The sequence below is a fragment of the Mesoplodon densirostris genome, chromosome 7, assembly GCF_025265405.1.
Source record: "Mesoplodon densirostris isolate mMesDen1 chromosome 7, mMesDen1 primary haplotype, whole genome shotgun sequence".
Lineage (NCBI taxonomy): Eukaryota > Metazoa > Chordata > Mammalia > Artiodactyla > Ziphiidae > Mesoplodon > Mesoplodon densirostris.
The window spans coordinates 14,879,731-14,899,788 of record NC_082667.1 but is presented as its reverse complement, the minus strand read 5'-3'; the positions used below and the strand labels follow the sequence as shown (position 1 = coordinate 14,899,788).

The 20,058-nt window shown below is 63.2% G+C and overlaps 3 protein-coding genes across 10 annotated transcripts in view; 2 read left to right on the top strand and 1 right to left on the bottom strand.

The window, feature by feature from the left end:
* The window catches only part of DGKZ (diacylglycerol kinase zeta), a 30,224-nt gene extending 16,543 nt beyond the window's left edge, over positions 1 to 13,681 (top strand). The window contains exons 1-31 of one of the 6 annotated variants that reach the window (XM_060105488.1): positions 583 to 1,424; positions 1,720 to 1,828; positions 2,124 to 2,219; positions 2,542 to 2,616; positions 3,824 to 3,880; positions 4,285 to 4,353; positions 5,221 to 5,292; positions 5,400 to 5,516; positions 5,616 to 5,687; positions 5,981 to 6,076; positions 6,370 to 6,452; positions 6,556 to 6,616; positions 6,713 to 6,826; positions 6,916 to 7,056; positions 7,505 to 7,583; positions 7,765 to 7,820; positions 7,960 to 8,022; positions 8,123 to 8,196; positions 8,285 to 8,396; positions 8,695 to 8,894; positions 9,046 to 9,146; positions 9,256 to 9,335; positions 9,420 to 9,489; positions 9,626 to 9,666; positions 10,209 to 10,348; positions 11,252 to 11,283; positions 11,546 to 11,589; positions 12,058 to 12,178; positions 12,257 to 12,290; positions 12,527 to 12,626; positions 12,878 to 13,681. In XM_060105488.1, the coding sequence (XP_059961471.1) occupies positions 628 to 1,424; positions 1,720 to 1,828; positions 2,124 to 2,219; positions 2,542 to 2,616; positions 3,824 to 3,880; positions 4,285 to 4,353; positions 5,221 to 5,292; positions 5,400 to 5,516; positions 5,616 to 5,687; positions 5,981 to 6,076; positions 6,370 to 6,452; positions 6,556 to 6,616; positions 6,713 to 6,826; positions 6,916 to 7,056; positions 7,505 to 7,583; positions 7,765 to 7,820; positions 7,960 to 8,022; positions 8,123 to 8,196; positions 8,285 to 8,396; positions 8,695 to 8,894; positions 9,046 to 9,146; positions 9,256 to 9,335; positions 9,420 to 9,489; positions 9,626 to 9,666; positions 10,209 to 10,348; positions 11,252 to 11,283; positions 11,546 to 11,589; positions 12,058 to 12,178; positions 12,257 to 12,290; positions 12,527 to 12,626; positions 12,878 to 12,994 (3,423 nt within the window). In that variant the 5' untranslated portion in view covers positions 583 to 627 and the 3' untranslated portion in view covers positions 12,995 to 13,681. Of the gene's footprint in view, positions 1 to 448; positions 1,425 to 1,719; positions 1,829 to 2,123; positions 2,220 to 2,541; positions 2,617 to 3,823; positions 3,881 to 4,284; positions 4,354 to 5,220; positions 5,293 to 5,399; positions 5,517 to 5,615; positions 5,688 to 5,980; positions 6,077 to 6,369; positions 6,453 to 6,555; positions 6,617 to 6,712; positions 6,827 to 6,915; positions 7,057 to 7,504; positions 7,584 to 7,764; positions 7,821 to 7,959; positions 8,023 to 8,122; positions 8,197 to 8,284; positions 8,397 to 8,694; positions 8,895 to 9,045; positions 9,147 to 9,255; positions 9,490 to 9,625; positions 9,667 to 10,208; positions 10,349 to 11,251; positions 11,284 to 11,545; positions 11,590 to 12,057; positions 12,179 to 12,256; positions 12,291 to 12,526; positions 12,627 to 12,877 lie in introns of those variants that run through there. The other 5 variants (XM_060105492.1, XM_060105489.1, XM_060105491.1 and 2 more) reach the window with 5 other exon arrangements.
* Positions 13,682 to 14,204: 523 nt separating this feature from the next.
* On the top strand, positions 14,205 to 17,042 carry MDK (midkine). 3 transcript variants are annotated; one of them, XM_060104309.1, is made up of 6 exons: positions 14,205 to 14,330; positions 15,321 to 15,397; positions 15,546 to 15,713; positions 15,829 to 15,990; positions 16,347 to 16,412; positions 16,684 to 17,042. In XM_060104309.1, the coding sequence occupies exons 2-6, from the start codon at positions 15,322 to 15,324 to the stop codon at positions 16,707 to 16,709; spliced, it is 498 nt and encodes a 165-aa protein (XP_059960292.1). In that variant the 5' UTR covers positions 14,205 to 14,330; position 15,321; the 3' UTR covers positions 16,710 to 17,042. The 3 variants fall into 3 exon arrangements, with proteins under 3 accessions (XP_059960292.1, XP_059960294.1, XP_059960293.1); XM_060104310.1 differs by lacking the exon at positions 14,205 to 14,330 and adding an exon at positions 14,953 to 15,032; XM_060104311.1 differs by lacking the exon at positions 16,347 to 16,412.
* A 1,293-nt stretch (positions 17,043 to 18,335) lies between these two features.
* Positions 18,336 to 19,772, bottom strand: CHRM4 (cholinergic receptor muscarinic 4). The gene has a single exon (XM_060104574.1). The coding sequence runs from the start codon at positions 19,770 to 19,772 to the stop codon at positions 18,336 to 18,338; it is 1,437 nt and encodes a 478-aa protein (XP_059960557.1).
* Positions 19,773 to 20,058: the final 286 nt, after the last annotated feature.

The following is a 20,058-nucleotide window of genomic DNA, read 5'->3' as shown; positions in this document are numbered from 1 at the left end:
CCTCTCCCTGTGCAGCTGCCTCTCCAGTTTTCGGGGGGCCTTAGTTCCCCGGGGCTGTCAATCCCCAAGGCAGACGTCAGATCCTCTCCATTTCTAGTGCCACTGTCAGCCTGACCGCAAGTCAGGGGGTCGTATCAGGACTGATTTTCTCTTCAGAGAGCCTCATTTTCTTACCATGGCTTGGTTTGTGCCATGTTCCAGGAAGGGACACCTAAGCCTAACCTGCCCTGTGTTGGTGGCAAAACAAAGGTCTAAGGAGAGGAAAAGCCTTGCCCTCAGCCCCTCAGTCTGTCTAGGTCGGCTCCAGGCTTCCACCTTCCTTTTTCTTTTCTTTTCCATCAGCTTCAGGCAAGGAACTTGAAGTCCTTTAGGCTAGAGCTTGGTGGATCATGGTGCCTGGACAGGGCATCCCAGATGGGGAGCTGGCAGTCCCTCCTACCCAGCACTCCTGGGGCCGCACAGGGAACAGTGATGAGTGCAGGCTCCCTGCTGGATCCTCTGGTACCCCCAGGCACCCCGTTTACGGAGCTCAGAGGCCCCAGACGCCCCCCCCCCATGCCTCCCAAGTGTCCCTTCTCTGCTCAAAGGGCAGTGGCTGTGACGGGGCTCCCGGGCACAGGGTGCGCCATGGCCTGGCCCAGCTCCTCATGCCCCCGGTCTCCACCCGACAGCCACCCGCCTGCCCCTGCCATGGAGACCTTCTTTAGGAGACACTTCCAGCGGAAGGCACCAGGCCCCGGAGAGGGGCAGAGGCGGCCTGGCGGCGTGGGGCTGCCCACAGGCAAGGCCCGGCGCCGCTCGCCTGCGGGGCAGGCCTCCTCCTCACTGGTCCAGCGGCGCCGCTTCAGTGCACAGCTCCAGGGCTGCTTCCTGGGCTGCAGGGTGGGGGCCCCGCGCTCCAGCCGCCGGCGCTCCAGCACCGCGCCCCCTGCCTGCAACCCCCGCTTCACCGTGGCTGAGGTGCCCGCCCTGCAGCCTGCAGCTGTTGGGGCCCCGCGTCTGGGCACACCCCTGCTGTTGGCCAGGCTCGTGGGCGTGGATGGGGAGGAGGGGGTCCAGGAGGAGGATGTGACGGTTGCGTCGTTGGCGGCCATCCAGCCAGGCACCAAGAGGCCGGGGCCATCCCCGCAGCGGGGAGCCGTGCCCCTGCTACCCGTTCCCCGCTGGCGCCGGCGCCGGGCCTCCTCCCACCTGCTGCCCGCTGACGTGGTGAAAGACCGCGCTCTCTGGGGCCTGCACGGTTACTACCGGCCCCTCAGCCAGCAGCGGCCCTCAGGCCAGCACCTCAGCCTGGGGGGCCGAAGAGCCTCGGGCACCGCAGCTGGCCCCAGGATGCCTGTCTGCGTGCGCCCGCTGTCCCGCAGACGCCAGGTAGCCCTGCGGCGCAAGTCAGCCGGACCCCAGACCTGGAGTGCCCTGCTTGCGTAGGTATAGCTGCAGCCAGCAGGGCGAGTGGCCTCCGGGGGCTGGCTTGAGGGCCCCCGGCTTGGGAAGAGCTCTGAGCCATGCTCAGAAGCCAGCAGGACTCTCAGGAGGGCCCAGTCTCCTCGGGGACCCTCTCAGAGTCTTGGGCTGCCTTAGGGCATCCTCTGCCCTCCCTGTCGCTGTCCCTGTCTTGACCCGGTGTTGAGGTCACGGTGAGGGCAGAGATCCCAGGTGAGGGGAAGGAAGCAGAGTCGCCGAGTGCTCAGCTAGCCTCAGCTATCTCCTTTTCTGTAGGAAAGCCATCACCAAGTCAGGCCTCCAGCACCTGGCACCCCCTCCTCCAGCTCCCGGGGCCCCACGCAGTGAGCCTGAGCGGCAGATCCGGAGCACTGTGGACTGGAGCGTGAGTGGCCGGGAGCTGCAAGGGGCAAATGAGGACCAGTCCTCGCCAGGCTCAGGGCCACGGGAGCAGTCGGGTTGGGGGTACTATGGGCAGCTGCGAGAAGAGCCCGTGGGCCTATGGGGTCAGGGCAGACCTGGTGTGGCCATGTTTGAGCCAAGCCTTAAAGCCAAGGGACAGTAGGGAAAACAGGATGGAGCAAAGTAGATTGTGGCAGCTGGAGCAGGTTTGTATTGGGAGCGGGAGGGTTGGTCGGGGAGGGCAGGGGTGCACTAAGCGTGCTCATCCTGTGGTCTAGGAGTCAGCGACGTATGGGGAGCACATCTGGTTTGAGACCAACGTGTCCGGGGACTTCTGCTATGTTGGAGAGCAGTACTGTGTAGCCAAGATGCTGGTGAGTGAGCTCTGTGCAGCACACTGCCCCCTGGTGGTGGAGCCAGGTCTAGAAGCCTGCAGGCCGGCTCCTGCGGGCCTGACAGGCGGCTGCCCTTCCAGGGGAAGGCGGAAACAAGGCTCTCACCTAAGCACCCCTGCGGTGGGCTGCCCGAGGATGGTGAGAGGAATGGGGCTGTGTCCTGATGCCAGGGCTGGGGCCTCCCGGTGCACACAGTGGGCAGCTGTGCCGGGGCAGGTGCGAGGAGTTCTCTGCCTGCCCTGGGGCAGCATCCTGGGTGGAGTTACCTGGTGCCTCAGGGGCGCTCTCTTTCCTGCATCAGAAATCAGTGTCCCGGAGAAAGTGCGCAGCGTGCAAGATTGTGGTGCACACCCCCTGCATTGAACAGCTAGAGAAGGTGAGTGTGGTTGCTCAGGCTCTCCGGCCCCTCCCCTTTGGGTGCTAAAGCCCTCCCAGTGCACACACGTGTGTATCTGTACACGCATTTTCATGTTACACAAACATCACCTGCCGGGGGTACCCCAGTGTGCGTAGTGGTGAAGAGGCAAGGACCCTGGAGCTGAGATGCCTGCATGTGCATCCTGGCTCCCCCCACTTTATTTGTTACTGTGACCCCACTGCCCAGAACAAGCCTGGCACAGAGTGGGGCTTGTAGACTATTACTCAACCAGATGAAGTCATAAATGATGACCGAGACACCGTTTTATCAGTTCCCAAAGTAACACTTAGAAGGGGCCATGCCTTGCTGAAGCTGTGAAACTCAGCTGTGTCAGGGCCAGTCCTGTGCGGCCCTGAAGCCTGGCTCTGTCCTCTCCACGCTGCCACTGTAAAGACCTTTCCCCGAGGACCACTGTCCACGGTGTGTCTGCGGTTGGGGGCACATCTGGGCCGCGTGCTTCCAGGAAGAGAGGTAGAAGGAATGCTGGGCGGGTGGGTCCAGGCAGAGGGTGGGAGGGCTGCCATGGCCCATCAGGGCTCCCCAGGCAGCAGAAACCCAGACCAGCATAAGAGAAATCCTGTAGGACTAGGAACGGCATGAACAAGGCTAACATGGACTGCTTCCCCTACCCCCCAACTCGTAGTGTGAGGTTTCCCTACAATTCTGCTAAGGCTGAAGCAGGGACAGTTAGGAAAAGAGAAACCAGTGTAACCCCAGGCACTATAGAACCACCACACCACCCCCTAAGGTGAAAATCAAACCAGGATTTCACAAATGAGCTAACAATCTCCAGGGACCAGTCAGCAAGCAAGGACTGGGTTGCCTGCATGTGCCTGAGTTGGGAGTGCTGGAGGGTGAGGAAAGGTATAGGAGGGGTAAGCCTTGGTGCTGTTTTAGTGGGGGATACGGAGCTTGCTGTCTCCCTCATCCCAGAACACTGGGCAGAGGAAGGAAAGATTCCTTCTGGCTAATGGAGAGGAGCGGGGGTGCAGGAGGGCTTCTGAGAAGAGGTGTCTCACGTTCTCAGGGCTCCCAGGATGATTGGGGGCTATCCCTACCTTGCAAGGATACCTCTCTGAGTGACACTCTCCTGAAGGGGGTGGCCATATGCCTGACCCCACGAAGGGAGGTTCTGGTGGTTTGGTGACCATTTCACGTTTCACAGATAAATTTTCGCTGTAAGCCATCCTTCCGTGAATCAGGCTCCAGGAATGTCCGTGAGGTAAGTGCCCAGGGTAGTTAGGGCCCCAGGTTTCCTGAGTGGACCTCTCTGCAGTGTCTTCAGAGTGTCACCAGGGGCTCAGCTCCTTCTAGGTGGCTCTGGGGCCCAGGGAGGTACAGGGCTGAGGCTCTGAGGGTCTCAAAGGGGAAGGCCCGGCTGACCCTGCCTGCAGAAGGGGTAGGGCACGGCCTACCTCTCGTGCCTCCCAGTTCTCTCTGTACCTCCTCTGAGCCCCGGGCTCCGGGCCGCGGGGAGAAGTCTCCAGCCCCTTCTCACTTACACACAGGACTGCAGGGAGCGTCCTGCAGCCCCTGCCCCTCACTGTTGATATCACTGAGGGGCACAGGCCACGTTCAAAGCTTCCACCCCTCACTTACTCCAGCGACGCTTCTCTCCTCCACCAGCCAACCTTTGTGCGGCACCACTGGGTACACAGGCGACGCCAGGATGGCAAGTGTCGGCACTGTGGGAAGGTGAGGCCCTGCCCGAGGAAGTTGGCCAGCCTGCTGCCCACTGGCCCCAGGCCCTACGGCCCCTGAGCCTCGTGTGGCCCGTCCGTCACTGACCGTGGTCAGGGCTCTCTCTCAGCCTGGCTGCAGTGCCCAGTCAGTTCCAGAACAGCCAGGTCCCTGGGCAGAGCAGGACAGCAGGGAGGAAAGCCTTCTAGAGCAGTGTCTCTGGACTGCTCTGAAGTCGTGAGTGAGCCCTTTGAGAAGCATATAGACTTCTTCACTCATTAACTCAGCAGATGCATGTTTAGGGCCTGCTGGGGGGCAAGCACCGAGCTGGGTAGCGGGTCCCTGTCCTCCTCGAGGAGGATGTGGCTCCCAGACAGGCTGCAGGGGGCTTCCTGAGCACAGTCCACAGTGGTTGTGGTTTCGTTGACTTATTTATCATCTGCTTCTTGTCTGCTCCCTCAGTAAGTTCAGGCTCTGAGAGGTCCCCCTTTCCTCCGTCCACTCAGTATCCAGCAGTGTGGGGCACACAGCAGGCCCGCGAGGAACGTGTGTGGAATGGACAGGAATGAATGTGATCGGTACTATAAAGAACTTTCAGAGTGCACTGGTGGGCCTGGCGGGCCTGGGTCAGGAAGGAGGGATTGGAATCAGGCAGGAGTTAGCTGTGGACCCCTTTCCAGCAGATCACGCAATTAACTAAAGAGAGTTGTGGGCACCTGGCTCAGCCTCCCTCCCTACCCTAGGGACTCGTTTTACAGTTCTTTTATTTGTAAAAAAAACGTGCTCCGTTGCCCTGGGTGGAGAAAGGTTGGCACCAGAAAGGGGCTGGGTCTGCTGCTCCAGGCCGGGTCCTGGGTGCCCTCATCACCCTGTGCGCCCTAGGGCTTCCAGCAGAAGTTCACCTTCCACAGCAAGGAGATCGTGGCCATCAGCTGCTCCTGGTGCAAGCAAGCAGTGAGTGCTGCTCGCCCTACCTGCAGGCTGTCCCCCGGGCTGCGCTGGGTTGGGGGTCCCAGGTCTCAGCTGGGTCCGGCTCAGCCACGCCAAACCACCCCCTCTAGTACCACAGCAAGGTGTCCTGCTTCATGCTGCAGCAGATCGAGGAGCCGTGCTCCCTGGGGGTCCACGCCGCCGTGGTCATCCCACCCACCTGGATCCTCCGTGCCCGCAGGCCCCAGGTGAGTCCTGCCCGCGCCCTTGACCCCCGCAGACACCTAGGGTCTGCCGGCCACCTGGGCCCACCCACCTGGTCACCAACATCCTTGCTTCCCTTGCAGAATACCCTCAAGGCAAGCAAGAAGAAAAAGAGGGCATCCTTCAAGAGGAAATCGAGCAAGAAAGGGCCTGAGGTTAGACCTGGGACCAGGTGGGCAGCTGGAGGGGAACAGGAGAGGGGGGCCTGTGTTTTGGGATGCTGAGCCCCCTGGGCTGATGCTGCCAGCTCGGCCATCAGTGGGTCAGTTTGGGCTCTGCGGCCCTGAGGAGGGTGAGAGCTCAGATCCAAGGTGCCTCTCTATGGCCAGGCCCACTGTGAGGTGTGACCTAGTGTGATCCTCAAGGGGGCACCCAGGGGCACTGCTGAGAACGGGAGCGGGGTCTGCCAGGACAGGAAAGAGCCTTACGGGCTCTCTGTGTCTCCAAGGAGGGCCGCTGGAGACCCTTCATCATCAGGCCCACCCCGTCCCCCCTCATGAAGCCCCTGCTGGTGTTCGTGAACCCCAAGAGTGGGGGCAACCAGGTACCCACAGCCTGCCCTCTCCACTGAGAGCCTTGGGGGAGGGATGGGGTCAAGCTCACGCCCCTGCCCGCAGCAGCTGTTCCCAGGTTCTGTTGCAGCTTCTGCCCCGTTCCTCTTTCCCAGGGACGCTGAGAAAATCCAATTCTGTCTCCACCCTTCGCCCTTGCCTGGGCCTTGTTCCCACAGTTCCCACCCTTCTCCCCACGCTTCTCCCCACCTCAGCCCACCACCCCTGACTGCCTCCCCCCCCGCCCCCCGCCGCCCCGTCCCTGTCGGCTCCTGGTCTCCCACAGGGCGCCAAGATCATCCAGTCCTTCCTCTGGTATCTCAATCCCCGGCAAGTCTTTGACCTGAGCCAGGGAGGGCCCAAGGAGGCGTAAGTACTTGCCAGGGCTCTCGTGGAGATGGTGGCAGGGGCTCGCCTGGCGCTCGGGGTACAGCACTTGGACCCTGACCCTGTTCCTGTCTCCTGACCCCAGGCTGGAGATGTACCGCCGGGTGCACAACCTGCGGATCCTGGCCTGCGGGGGCGATGGCACGGTGAGTGCTCCTGTCCCTCCCGGCCCGGCCCGGCCCGGCCCGGCCTGGCCCTGGCCTCGCGCTCTGACCTGGCCTCTCGTGCTCTGCCTGCTGCAGGTCGGCTGGATCCTCTCCACCCTGGACCAGCTGCGCTTAAAACCACCGCCGCCCGTCGCCATCCTGCCCCTGGGCACCGGCAACGACTTGGCCCGCACCCTCAACTGGGGTGGGGTGAGCGCCCACAGGGCAGGGAGCTGGGGAGGGTGGGGCGGCAGGGAAGGCCCAGACCCCGGAGGGGCTCAGTTCCTGCCTCCCCCCAGGGCTACACCGATGAGCCCGTGTCCAAGATCCTCTCCCACGTAGAGGAGGGCAACGTGGTGCAGCTGGACCGCTGGGACCTCCGTGCTGAGCCCAACCCTGAGGCGGGGCCTGAGGAGCGAGATGAGGGGGCCACCGACCGGGTGGGTCGGCCAGGGTGGGGCCGGGGGTGTCTGGGATCCTGGGACCCGGGGTGACTCTTGGTGTCTCCAGATCTCGGCCTCTTCACGGGAAGAGGGAGTAACGGTACTCACCTCATGAGGTAGCTGTCACTCAGCCACTCAGCACATATTTACTGAGAACCTGCTACTGCCGGGCACCGTCTGTTCTCAGCAGCGAGCAAAACCAAGTCCCGGCTCTCGTGGGGCTCCTGCAGAGCACGGCCCATCGGCGGGGAGGGCTGTGGGAAGAGAGGGCCAGCAGGGCACAGGGTGCCCTCATGCGCGGGGCACTTAGCCCGGGAGCTCAGACGGCAGGGCCGAGGCCAGTGGGCTGGGGGCAGAGCTGTCTGGTGGACGTGGCTGTGTGGGAAAGGCCTGGACACGCGGAGACTGAGCCGGCCCCTCATGCCTGCCCCTGGCCTTTCCCCAGCTGCCGCTGGATGTCTTCAACAACTACTTCAGCCTGGGCTTTGATGCCCACGTCACCCTGGAGTTTCACGAGTCTCGAGGTTAGCAAACTTGCTGGGGAGGCTGGGGAGGGAGGGATACAGGAGGGGGTCCCCGAGAGGACCAGACCTTGCCCTTCCCAGTAAAAGGCATTCGTTCTCAACCGTCCCTCTTGACCCCAGCCTGGGAAGCCCCAGCAGGCTCAGAACAACTGACTGTCCCCTATTTCTTGTCACCACCCAGAGGCCAATCCAGAGAAATTCAACAGCCGCTTTCGGAATAAGATGTTCTACGCCGGGGTGAGTCTGGGGTCTGCCAGCTACGCCCCACCATTCCCATGCCCACCTGTTCTGTGTCTACCCGGCCACAGGACCCCTGCATGGCAGCGGTGAAGGAAATGACCTGTCACCAGATGGTGACGCCCTCTGTCTCCCACAGACAGCCTTCTCCGACTTCCTGATGGGCAGCTCCAAGGACTTGGCCAAGCACATCCGCGTGGTGGTGAGTGGGCCATGCTGGCAGGCAGGGTGGGCAGGCCCAGCGGGAGGGAGACCACCTGGGTACGTATACTCTCTACACCCTCCGCCGCTCCCGCCTCCAGTGTGACGGGACCGACCTGACCCCCAAGATTCAGGACCTGAAACCCCAGTGCATTGTTTTCCTGAACATCCCCAGGTGAGGAGGGACGGGCTCTGTGTGGGCCCTGCGGCCTCTGTCCTGCACACCCGTCCTCTGAAGCCCATTGTGGTGCCCTTCCCTCCAGGTACTGTGCGGGCACCATGCCCTGGGGCCACCCTGGGGAGCACCATGACTTCGAGCCCCAGCGGCACGATGATGGCTACCTCGAGGTTATTGGCTTTACCATGACATCCCTGGTGAGTGGGCCAGCACGGGGCCCGTCTAGAGCCCCGGCCCTGCCTTGCCCCGGCCCTGTCCCCACAGTGCCCGGGAGCCTGGCCCTGAGATGGAAGGGGGGGGCGGTCACTAAACTTCCTTCACTGGCCAGGACAGGAGAGCTGACCCTCACCTCCTTCTCTGGCTGAGGTCTCACCCTCCGTCTGCTCTCCACGGGGCGGGGGGTCGCTCTCACTTTGGCCAGAGCATCCCTGGGAAAAGCGGAGCTTGAGGTCCTGCCACCCCCTGGCCCCTGACCTGAGCCTCTCGCGCCCACAGGCAGCACTGCAGGTGGGCGGGCACGGCGAGCGGCTGACGCAGTGCCGAGAGGTGCTGCTCACCACGTCCAAGGCCATCCCAGTGCAGGTGGATGGTGAGCCCTGCAAGCTCGCAGCCTCACGCATCCGCATCTCCCTGCGCAACCAGGCCACCATGGTGCAGAAGGCCAAGCGGCGGAGCACCGCCCCCCTGCACAGCGAGTATGCCCCTCCCCAGCCTCGGTATCCCCATCTGGAAAGGAGGCTCACAGTCCCCCGGGGCAGCTGGGTGGGGCACGTGGCTCTGTGCCTGGCGGGGACGGGCAGCCCAGCAGAGCCCTCGCCGAGTGCTGTGTGGTCGCCCCACCCGCAGCCAGCAGCCGGTGCCGGAGCAGCTGCGGATCCAGGTGAGCAGGGTCAGCATGCACGACTACGAGGCCTTGCACTATGACAAGGAGCAGCTCAAAGAGGCCTGTGAGTGGCGAACGGGGCTGGGGGCGCTGGGGGCGCCGAGGAGCGCTGGGTCCCCTGAGGGCAGGGCGGTGGGGGGCGGCCGGCTGCTGACGGCCGCTCTGTTCTCCAGCCGTGCCGTTGGGCACCGTGGTGGTCCCGGGAGACAGCGACCTGGAGCTGTGCCGCGCCCACATCGAGAGGCTCCGGCAGGTGAGGAGAGGTCTGGGGCCTCCCCGGGCTGCCCCTCCTGCCCTGGGTTCTGGTCGCCCCCAGCCCCGGCATCTGTTTCGACAGGAGCCCGAAGGTGCTGGAGCCAAGTCTCCGACGTGCCAGAAACTCTCCCCCAACTGGTGCTTCCTGGATGGTGAGTGGCCCTGAAGGGCTAGCTCAGGGTGGTCCCGGGCCATGTCCTGCCCCCTCCCTTCGGGGTCCTAGGTGGGGCGGCAGAAGACCTAGGCCTGGACAAGGGCCCCCTTCCTCAGCCACCTCTCTGCCCACAGCCACCACTGCTAGCCGCTTCTACAGAATCGACAGGGCCCAGGTGAGCACTCGCCGTCCTGCTCCGTCCGCCGCCAGCTCCGGGGCCCCAGTGTCCCCTGTCCTGCTAGGCCACCCTCCACAGCCGGGCACAGCCATCCTTGCGTCCCATAGTGTCCACGGTTGGGCCGTGCACAGGGATGGTGCTGACGGGAGAAGGGAGCCCGTGTGCCCAGACAGGGCTCGCCGGGTTGGGGTGGGGTGGGGTGGGGTGGGGTGGGGGCAGCCCTCACGGCACAGCTGTCATCCATCCAGACACGGAAGGAAAGGCACTTCTGGCCAGAGGCCTGGTCACCAGTGGGAAGGGGCTGGCCAGCTGGGGGGCCCGCTGTGCGGAGGTCAGGGGCTGGGCTTGGGTGGCAGGAGAGGAGAGGAGAATGGGGGAGGGGACAGGGGACTGGCAGGGCCACTGGCCCGCCTGCCTCCTGTCAGCGTTGCTGCTCACAGCAGAGGCTTCTCCAGGTCTCCTGGCCTGGCAGCCCCTTCACCACCCCGCCGGCCACCCTGCAGGGCCCTGACCCTCGGCCCTGACCTCCCCACCCGCAGGAACACCTCAACTACGTGACCGAGATCGCACAGGATGAGATTTATATCCTGGACCCTGAGCTGCTGGGGGCGTCTGCCCGACCCGACCTCCCAACCCCCTCTTCCCCTCTCCCCACCTCGCCCTGCTCACCCAGGCCCCGGTGAGTCCCAGGCCTCAGCCAGTGCCCTGGCTCTAAATCCCACCCGTAAGCCAGCAGCTCCTCAAGCCCTGTCTTCCGCCCCAGCCGCTTCCCTGAGCGCCAGACGCACGTCCAGCTGCCTGCAGTCCCCACCGGCCCCGCCTCACTGACCCACAGGCAGCAAACTGAACCCAGCCTGCCAGCCCTCCACCCCACCGTCCTCTCTGCTGCGCGGGCCAAAGACCCGGGCTCCCTCCCTGGCTGCTCCCTGCCCGCGTCTGAGCACACCACGGAGCCCCTGGCCTCCTGCTCTCTCCCCACAGCCTGGAACCTTCTTCCCCAGCACTCACCCTATGGTCAATGTGCCCTCCCCCTGTACCTGGTCACTTCATCCCACACAGCCTGAGCCTGGTGGTCTCTGACCCCACCAGTGCCCTCCCTGCTCCAGCACCACAGTCCAGCCCCACTCACTTCTCGGTTCTTTAAAGCACAAGTTTGCCCATCTCTGGACTTGTCCTTGCCTCCCCGATCTACACAGAGCTGCCCCTCCATTCATATCTCAGCTTGGGTGTTTCCTCCTCAGAGGAGTCTCCCAGGAGCCCCACCTGAAGTTGCTGTTCAATCACACTACCCTGTCTCCTATATTCTTTGTAGCACTTCCTGCTGTTTCAAAATACCTTATTTATTTGTTTACTTGTCTCTCTGACTAGAATGTAAGCTCCCTGAGAGCAAGTTCTCCACCCGTCGTGTTCACTGCTGTATTGCCAGTGCCCAGAACAGCACTTGACACATAGGAGGCACTCAATAAACTGTTGAAAGGACAGAGGGCGCCCCCGGTTGGGGCTGGGGAGGGCGACAAGCTGGGCCTGTGCTGTAGCCATGTCACCCGTAGCTCTGCCACATCTCATCCTGCTCTGCTTGCAGGTCACTGCCAGGGGATGCTGCACCCCCTACAGGTGAGGCCTCTCCCTGCAGGGCCCCTGCTTCCTCCCTGGTCCTAGGACCGAGGCTCGGTGGGGTGGGGTCGGGTGGGGTGGAGCCCATACGCAGCCTCACAAGAACACAGCTACATCACAGTCGCCGTGAGCCCACAGCCCTTGGGACACGTGCCCCAACAGGCCCCCTTCTCTGCACAATAGTGCCTCAGACGTACGTTCACACACCAACACATGCCTAGGCGTCCAGCACCAGAGAGTAACAGGCAGGTGTTCTGTGCAGGTGAAGAGCTGATCGAGGCTGCCAAGAGGAACGATTTCTGTAAGGTACTAGTGCCAGGCTCGGGCTTCTTCCCCTTGGCAGCCCCCTCAGGCCCTGGGGAGTGGGGCCTCTGGGCTGGGCCAAGAGCTGATCTGTTGAGGTGTGGTCATCTGTCTTCGCCTGGGCCTCTGTGGGGTTGTCCCAGTCAGCCCTGCCCCCCATCCCTGTCCAGCCCACAATCGGTGTCCCTGCATAGGAGCTTCCTAGCTCATTCTGCCTGTCCCTGGTGCTCAGAAAGGATCGAGCCTTAAGAGGAACCGCAGGCTCCAAGGCTCGGTCGTCAGTGCTCCTGGGGTGTCCAGGGGCATCTGGGGTGAGAGAAGCCCATCGTGTCTCCCCTGCTCTCCAGAAAGACCCCCAGAGGCCCCTAGAGAGCCTGGGGCCTGTGTGAGTTGGGGGGCATTTCTGTGGCTGGAAGGAGGGTGGCCCTGAGGAGCCCCAGCCCTGCTCTGCCCCCTGCCCCCCGCCCCCAGCTCCAGGAGCTGCACCGAGCCGGGGGTGACCTTATGCACCGAGACGAGCAGAGCCGCACGCTCCTGCACCACGCCGTCAGCACCGGCAGCAAGGAAGTGGTCCGCTACCTGCTGGACCACGGTGAGCTGTGCCACTGGGGCCCCTGGGAGGAGGGAGAGGCTGCCAGGCCTCTCTGACCTCCCCCTCCCCCTTCGCCAGCCCCCACAGAGATCCTTGATGCTGTGGAGGAAAAGTGAGTATGTGGGCAGTGCATTACCCCAGTTACCCTGGAAACCGCCCCATCTTTATCTAGCCCCTCCCATTTGGTCCTGTCAGAGCCCATAAACCCTTTCTGGCCCCATCTGTCATCCTCTGGGCCACCCCCCCTTGCCCCAGGACCCTGAACTTCCTGCCCTTTCTGATGGCCTTCGGGAGACAGGAGGGCTCAGAGGACTGGATGGGATCCACAGCCAGCCCCTGTTCCCCCAGCGGGGAGACCTGTCTGCACCAGGCCGCAGCCCTGGGCCAGCGCACCATCTGCCACTACATCGTGGAGGCCGGGGCCTCTCTCATGAAGACAGACCAGCAGGTGAGCAGACTAGCAGGGCAGGCAGGGAATCCACGCAAACACAAGCAACCCTTTCCCAAACTCCAGCCCGGGGAGAGGGGAGTCTGGGGGAGGGCCGCCTGTGGGGAGTCAAAGCTGTCCTTCAGCCAACAGTCCAAACCCCGAGAACCTGAGCCAGCAAGAGTTGGCTGCTACCGAGGGAAGAGCCCCCGTCTTCTAAGCCTGCTGGGGCCGACAAGTCCCTGAGTTGATGGCAGCCCCCCCTCATCCAGGGCGACACTCCCCGGCAGCGGGCTGAGAGGGCTCAGGACACGGAACTGGCCGCGTACCTGGAGAACCGGCAGCACTACCAGATGATCCAGCGGGAGGACCAGGAGACGGCTGTGTGAGGCCGACCCGCAGCAGGAGGGACGGGCCGCCAGGGGACCAGCCCCTCCTCGCCCACCTCACTGCCACATTCCAGTCGGATGGCCACAGAGGGACCCGAGACCCAGGCCCCAGGGAAGGAGCCCTGTGCTGCTCACTAGGAGCTGCCCAGACCTAGGGCTGGACTCTGAGGAGCTGGGAGCCAGGGTGGGGGGTGGGGGGTCTCACCCGGCCCCCTGAGGCCACAGCCTAACCCAGAGGCTCACAGGGGACCAGGAAACTGGACTGGGCTGGGCAGACCATTGTGGGGGGCTTGGGGGGGCCCTCACCTTCCCTGCAGTGGTGCCCTGGAGTTGAGGGCCCACAGCCCGGAGGGCAGAGGGCCTTGAGGCCCCGTGAGGGAGCCCCCAGGAAGACGCTTCCTAAGCCTCCGCGTCCTTTAGGACCCTCATTCTGAGGCTCCTGGGAGCTTGGGCCCCTCTCCCGCCCTGACACCACCCCCCCACCCCCGCCCCCAGGGCTTCTTCCCGGAAACACGGAGCCTGCTGCATCTGCCTGCCCGCTGCCCTGCTTAGCACCTACCCGGTGACCCTCCTCCCAAACCCAGTCATTTCACCTCCGACTGTGTGGCCTGGGGGGCGGGGGGCGGGGCTTTCACGGTGACATGTTTACAGCTGGGTGTGACTCAGTAAAGTGGATTTTTTTTCCTTTCCGCTTTTCTTTTTTTGTGGGGGAGGTCTTCCAGAAGCGGTGGGATCTGCTGGGTTATCCTCCGGGTGGGGGACTGGACACCGTCGACCCAGACCCAGACTCATTTCGAGGGATCCTGGTTCCCGTTTTGGGGTGGGGTCCGAGGGGCTGCCCGGGACCTGACCTCTGCCTGGCTGCCGCGCTGGTCGTGGCCGGGGGAGGAGCTGATTTCCTCCTGCTTCCCGCTTCCCGCGGGGAAGATAACAATGAAAGTGAAAGAGGTGGAGCGGGGGCGAGGCCTGGTTTCTTGCGCCCGGTCGCCCTATGGCCTGGGGCAAGCCCCCTCCTCCTGGCCTCAACTGCTTTCGCTGTTTAGGGGATCGGATGAGGTGATCCCCGAGCCTCCAGGCTCAGAAGGGGTGGGCGTTTGCAGCCGCTGCCGCGCCGCGTCTGGAACTTCTCAGACGGCTGCTGTCGGCTCTAAATCTTAACCAAATCCAGGCCTGCGGGCTCCTCCCTCCCCAGCTCCCCCGCCCCCCGCGCGCCCCGCCAACCTGCGCGTGGAGAAAGGCGCAGCGGCCTCCGCGCCCTTCCGACCCGTGCGCTTTTCTGGGGTCCCCCGTCCGAGCCCCATCCCGACACTGAGCAGAGCATCTCACTGCAGACCTGGTGAAGCGACCCGAGGCGGGGGCTGTCTCTCCTTCCCCAGCATCTAAGGGGCGCTGAGAGTCGAGCGGGCCCTGGGAGGCGGAGCGGGGCCTCGACGGGGTTAAGCACTGCACCCGGGGCTCGACGGACAGAGCCGCACACAGGCTCGAACGCGGGCCCCGCGCCGGGACCTGTGACACACCCGGGGCTCCGTGCTCCCTCCTGGTCTCCACCTAAGGCTCCGTGGCCATGAAGGGAAGCTGGCGTCCAGAGGGGAAAGGGGACGGCCCCGAGGAGGGGGCAGAGGGCGGGGACGACAAACAGGGGTCTGGGCCGAGGGAGCGCGAGACTGGGGGCTGGGGACAGGGGGTGCCGGGACAGGACGGAGACCCGGGGCTGGGGCTGGGGACGCCAGGAGAGCCCGGCGTCTGAGAGCGGAGGGCACCGGCCGGGCGAGGCGAGGCGAGGGTGTGGGGCCGAGCGGCGGGAAGAGGGAGTAGAGGCGCGGGGGGCTCGGGGAGGGAGCGGAGGCGGGGACGCCGGGGTCGGGGGGCGGCGCGGGTTTGAGGGGAGGGGGCGGGGCAGGTCCTTCGTCGGTGGGGGGGAGGGGGCGGGGGCCCATGTGACCGGCTCAGACCGGTTCTGGAGACAAAAGGGGCCGCGGCGGCCGGAGCGGGACGGGCCCGGCGCGGGAGGGAGCGAAGCATCGCGGGCAGCGAGCGAGTGAGCGTACGGGGCCCCGGAGGGCGCGCGGCGGCTTCGGCCCCTCGGCCGCTGCCGATCTGGGGGCTGGAGGCGGGGTGGGGGTCTGAGCTGCGTCCCGGGCTCCAGGCGGCCCCTGGGGAGACTCCTCCCGCTGTGCGCCCCGGCTGGCGGCGAGGGGCCAGCCCCCCAAGTCCGCCGCCACCGCAGTAGCAGCCCGACCCTTTGGGCCTGGAAACTGGGGAAAGGGGGTGGGAGGTTCACGCCTGCGGCCCCCAGTGGGGACTCTGACCCGTGCTCTACCCCCAGGATGCAGCGCCGAGGCTTCCTCCTCCTCGCCCTCCTCGCCCTGCTGGCGCTCACCTCCGCGGTGGCCAAAAAGAAAGGTGATACGGAGGGTGGGGGGTGTAAGGAGGGCTGGAGCCGGGCAGGTGAGGCCGGCAGCCTCGGTTCCGAGGCCGGGACTCCAGGAAGGGGTCTCCGAGTGAGTCTCTCCTGGCCCGGGTCCTGAGCTCTGTTCCCCATGCGTTGTAGACAAAGTGAAGAAGGGAGGCCCGGGGAGCGAGTGCGCGGAGTGGATCTGGGGGCCCTGCACCCCCAGCAGCAAGGACTGCGGCGTGGGTTTCCGCGAGGGCACCTGTGGGGCCCAGACACAACGCATCCGGTGCCGGGTGCCCTGTAACTGGAAGAAGGAGTTTGGAGGTGAGGTGGGGCGCAGGCGGAGGGTAGGCAGGGGGCCCAGCCTCACGGGGACCTGAACAGACCCGTGGAGTGGGCCACAGGCCACCCAGCTCTGACTCGGGCACTCTCCCGCCAGCCGACTGCAAGTACAAGTTTGAGAGCTGGGGGGCATGTGATGGGGGCACAGGCACCAAAGCCCGCCAAGGCACCCTGAAGAAGGCGCGGTACAATGCCCAGTGCCAGGAGACCATCCGTGTGACCAAGCCCTGCACCCCCAAGACCAAAGCCAAGGCCAAAGGTTAGCAGAGGGGGCAGGGGTGGGGTCATCACAGGTGGCTGCCCCTACCTGTGAAGGGAGTGGGTAAAGCCTGAAGTTTTGGATCCTGGCCAGTGAAATTTTGACGTGTCTGTACCGGGTTTCCCTGTAGGTAGAGACACCTTAGGTGGGCGGTACTGAGGGCCCCTCAGAGGGTGCTCGGGAGGTTGAAATCCTGGCTCAAGTAAGGACAAAATCAGCTGTTCTGTTGGAGCCTTTGGCTTGGGATTCAGGGAAATCGTACTGGAACGGCTTGGCTTTGTCATCTTTCCAGCAGGTGGGGGCAGTTTCTATATGAGAAGGACTTCAAAGTCCTTACTTCCCCCTCTTTCCCTTAGCTTCATTCCTGACTCACAGCAGCCCTGGAGGCCAACAGGGCAGAGTGGAATCTGCCCACTTCTCAGGTGAGGGGACTGAGGCTGTTGTCCAGGGCTGCTGGGACCAGGACTGAGACTGGGAACTTGAAGGTTTTCTGATCCCCAAAGTCTAAGCTGGGGGGAGTGAGGAATGTCCAGCATCATAATGGCTGTCCTGTCCCACGGGCTTCCAGGCTAGCTGATAGAGAACCACCAGGGGGCAGAATTTTCTTTTCTCTAATATCTGTGTTGGGGGGAAGGGGGTCTCCAGTGGGTCACCCAAACCCTGCTAATGCGGTCTTTCTTTCTTGTTTTACAGCCAAGAAAGGGAAGGGAAAGGACTAGCGGCCAGGCCTGGATGCCAAGGAGCCCCTGGCTTTACTCGGAGGCCTGGCCCACGCCCTCCCTCTACCGGCCCAGGATGTAACCCACCAGTGCCTTTTGCCTGCTCGTTAGCTTTATCAATCATGTCCTGCTTCTTCCCTTTCACTTGCCCACACCCACCCCAAGTGCCCAAAGTGGGGAGGCACAAGGGATTCTGGGCAGCTTGAGCCTCGCCCAAAGGGATTTGATTCCCCTGTACCCACTTTTCTTCTTCCCCCAATGATGCCATTACTAAGAAATAAATAAATGTCTTTTTTTTTTCCCCCAATAAAAGCTTTCTTTTAATATATAAAAGCCCCTTCCCAGGAAGTTTGCTGTGGTGATTTGTTGGAGGTGGGAGAATGGAGGAAAGAGAGGGCTGGAGGGAACAGTGGCTTTCAGGGGGTTGAAGACTTGGCGGTGAGTGCCCCCCAGAGCTCATGGAGAAAAAACGGTTATGGAAATTTCTTCCGGGGCCCCCTACTGACCCCTGGAAGGGTGCCCCCCCATCAAGTCCCCTGAGCCTCTCAGTCCTGTTTCTCCAGGGGCCAGGGCTGGGGGAGGGAACCCAGGAGACTCACTAGAACTGATTCCCCCCATCTCAGTTTCCCCCAGGTAAAGGTCTTTTGGTCCAGCCCACTGCCAATCCAGAAGGTTCTATCAGTTGGGAGAGGAGAGATGGGGGTCACTTGCCTGCCTCACCAGCCCCGCCCCAACTGTCACTGAAGCCTGTGTGTGGGTCACGTCCACCCCCGTTTTCTCCCTGGTGACCCACCAGGGCGTCCCTCGTGCTGCAGAGGCCAGCCGTGAATACCACTCACCACAGTCCCACCTTCACTGTGTGTGACCTGAGCCAAGCTCTCTCCTTGGGGAGGGAGGGCAAGTCTTCAGAATGACAGGGGCCACTCAGCTCAGCCTGGGGAGGTAGGTGGCCAGGCCCCAGTTCCTGAGTGAACCCCTGATCTCCCCGCTAGCCCATCCTGAACGTGGCCAGGGTAGTGCCGTAGGGGGTGCTCGGAGCCCCCTCTGCCTGGCCTCCAGCCAGCTCACCCACTGACCCGCCCACCCAACCAGAACCCTGCTGAGTAGCTGCAGCAAGGGGAGACTTCTGCCCCTGGAGAGAGATACAGGAGGAGGAGGCTGAGCCTACATGCGGGGTACAGGGGGGCAGAAAGCACCGATTACAGCAGGATGGGGGACCCTTCCCTCCCTGAGCCTCCTTTCCCAAGCATTGGCCCTTTTGCTCCTCCCAGAGGGGCGCTGGGTTCTGCTCCCTCCAGATGTCCGTTCTTTCAGCCACGCTGGCTGGTCACAGTGGGGCAGGTGCCCACATAGGCCAGTGCTCCCCAGCTCCCTGAGGCAGGACAAGAGCGATGGGTCAGACTGTCCAGTTTGGTCACTTCCTGGGGCTGATCCTCCTCGGCCTGAGCAGAGACCTGGTCTCTGAATCCAGCCAGAGCCTCTTCCTGAGGCTCACGGGGTCTCGGGAACATCAGTTCTCTTCAGGAAACATGAACACTGAGAAGTGCCTCCACATCTCTCCCTGGCAGCAGCTGACACGTGGTCCCCAGCGCACACACCAGCACCTCCAGTGGTACCCCTACCTGCCTACCTGGCAGTGCCGATGTTCCGATACTGGCATAGCAGCAGGTGCCTGAAGGTCTTTTTAAAGGTGGCGTTGCAGAGGGCATAGCAGGCCGGGTTGATGGTGCTGTTGACGTAGCAGAGCCAGTAGCCAATGGACCACACGGTGTCAGGGATGCAGCTCTGGCAGAAGGTGTTCACCAGGACCATGACATTGTAGGGCGTCCAGGTGAGGATGAAGGCCAGCAGAATGGCAAAGATGGTCCGAGTCACCTTGCGCTCCCGGGCTGCCATCTGCCGCTTCTTGCGCACCTGGTTGCGGGCGATGCTGGCAAACTTACGGGCCACATTGGCCGCCGGACGCATGCCAGCCGGCGTGGCAGGCACAATCTCGATGGCTGTCACACACTCGTTGCCTGTCTGCTTCGTCACAATCTGGATCTTGGACCATTTGGAGGCCGGATTGAGGGTCCGTGGCTGCAGGGGAGGTGCAGGTGTGGCGGGCGTGGTGGCCTCTGTGGTTGACAGCTCTGTGGGTGGTCTTTCCTTGGTGTTCTGCGTGGCGCTGCCCGAGCTGGACTCATTAGAGGTGTCCTTGTCAGCCACTGGGCGTGGTGGTGGGGGGAGGACCGGCGGAGGGGCCTCCTCTAGCTTCCCGTTGCGCAGCTCCCCCCGAGAAGCTTCTCCTGGGGGTGGTTTCTTGACACTCTGCTTCATCAGGGGGCTCTTGAGGAAGGCCAGGGTCTTGGCCTTCTTCTCCTTAGGGCCTTCGGGCCGGTGCTTGTGAACTCGGCTCCGACTGGCCAGGGAGATGTGGACGTACAGCACCGTCATGATGACCACAGGCAGGTAGAAGGCAGCGATGGCCGTGCCGAAGGTCACCGCCGGGTTGGACAAAAACTGGATGAAGCACTGATTGTCCGGCACCGTCCGCTTGCCCACCACAAACTGCCAGAACAAGATGGCAGGTGCCCAGAGCACGAAGGACAGGACCCAGGCAGCGGCAATCATGAGGCCTGCCATCTTGGTGGTACGCCGCGCTGGGTAGGTGAGGGGCTTGGTGACGCAGAAGTACCGGTCAAAGCTGATGATGAGCAGGTTCATGACAGAGGCATTGCTCACCACGTAGTCCAGGGCCAGCCACAGGTCACACACCACGGCGCCCAGAGGCCAGTAGCCCTTGATGATGTACACGGTGTAGAGGTTCATGGAGAAAGCGCCTATGATGAGATCAGCACATGCCAGGCTGAAGAGGAAGTAGTTGTTGACCGTCTGCAGTTGCCTGTTGACTTTGATGGAGAGCATCACCAGGATGTTGCCCACGACAGTCACGAGGCTCAGTGAGCCTGTCACCGTGGCAATGAACACCATCTCCACGGTCTCATAGCGGTTATGGGTTGACGTGACCAGGCGCACAGACTGGTTGGCCAAGCTACCATTGACCGGTGTGAAGTTCGCCATTTTGGTTAGCAGCAGTGGGCGGGCAGTGTCTGGAGGAGGAAGGAGAGAGGAAAGGGGTGAATGGCTGAAGTGGACTAGAGGGGTGAGGTGGGGTACACCGGAGTCAAGGCGACGGTGGAGCATCATCACCCTGCAGAACTCCGTCCTTAGAGAACCCTGTCCCATCCCTTCCTCCTGTATTCGGTCATTCATCCTTTATTGAGGGCCTACTCTTGTACAAGCACTGTTGTAGGAGCTGGGGTTATGCCAGGGCTACAGAGTGAAGGAGACACACGCAGCCCCCACT

What these genes read in the sequence shown, in the direction of transcription:
- MDK (XM_060104309.1), top strand. Translation starts at nt 15,322, where the DNA reads ATGCAGCGCCGAGGCTTCCTCCTCCTCGCCCTCCTCGCCCTGCTGGCG. An exon ending in GACCAAAGCCAAGGCCAAAG is followed by an intron (nt 15,991 to 16,346) that starts GTTAGCAGAGGG and finishes TCTTTCCCTTAG; the next exon opens with CTTCATTCCTGACTCACAGC. An exon ending in GGAATCTGCCCACTTCTCAG is followed by an intron (nt 16,413 to 16,683) that starts GTGAGGGGACTG and finishes CTTGTTTTACAG; the next exon opens with CCAAGAAAGGGAAGGGAAAG.
- CHRM4 (XM_060104574.1), bottom strand. Translation starts at nt 19,772, where the DNA reads ATGGCGAACTTCACACCGGTCAATGGTAGCTTGGCCAACCAGTCTGTG.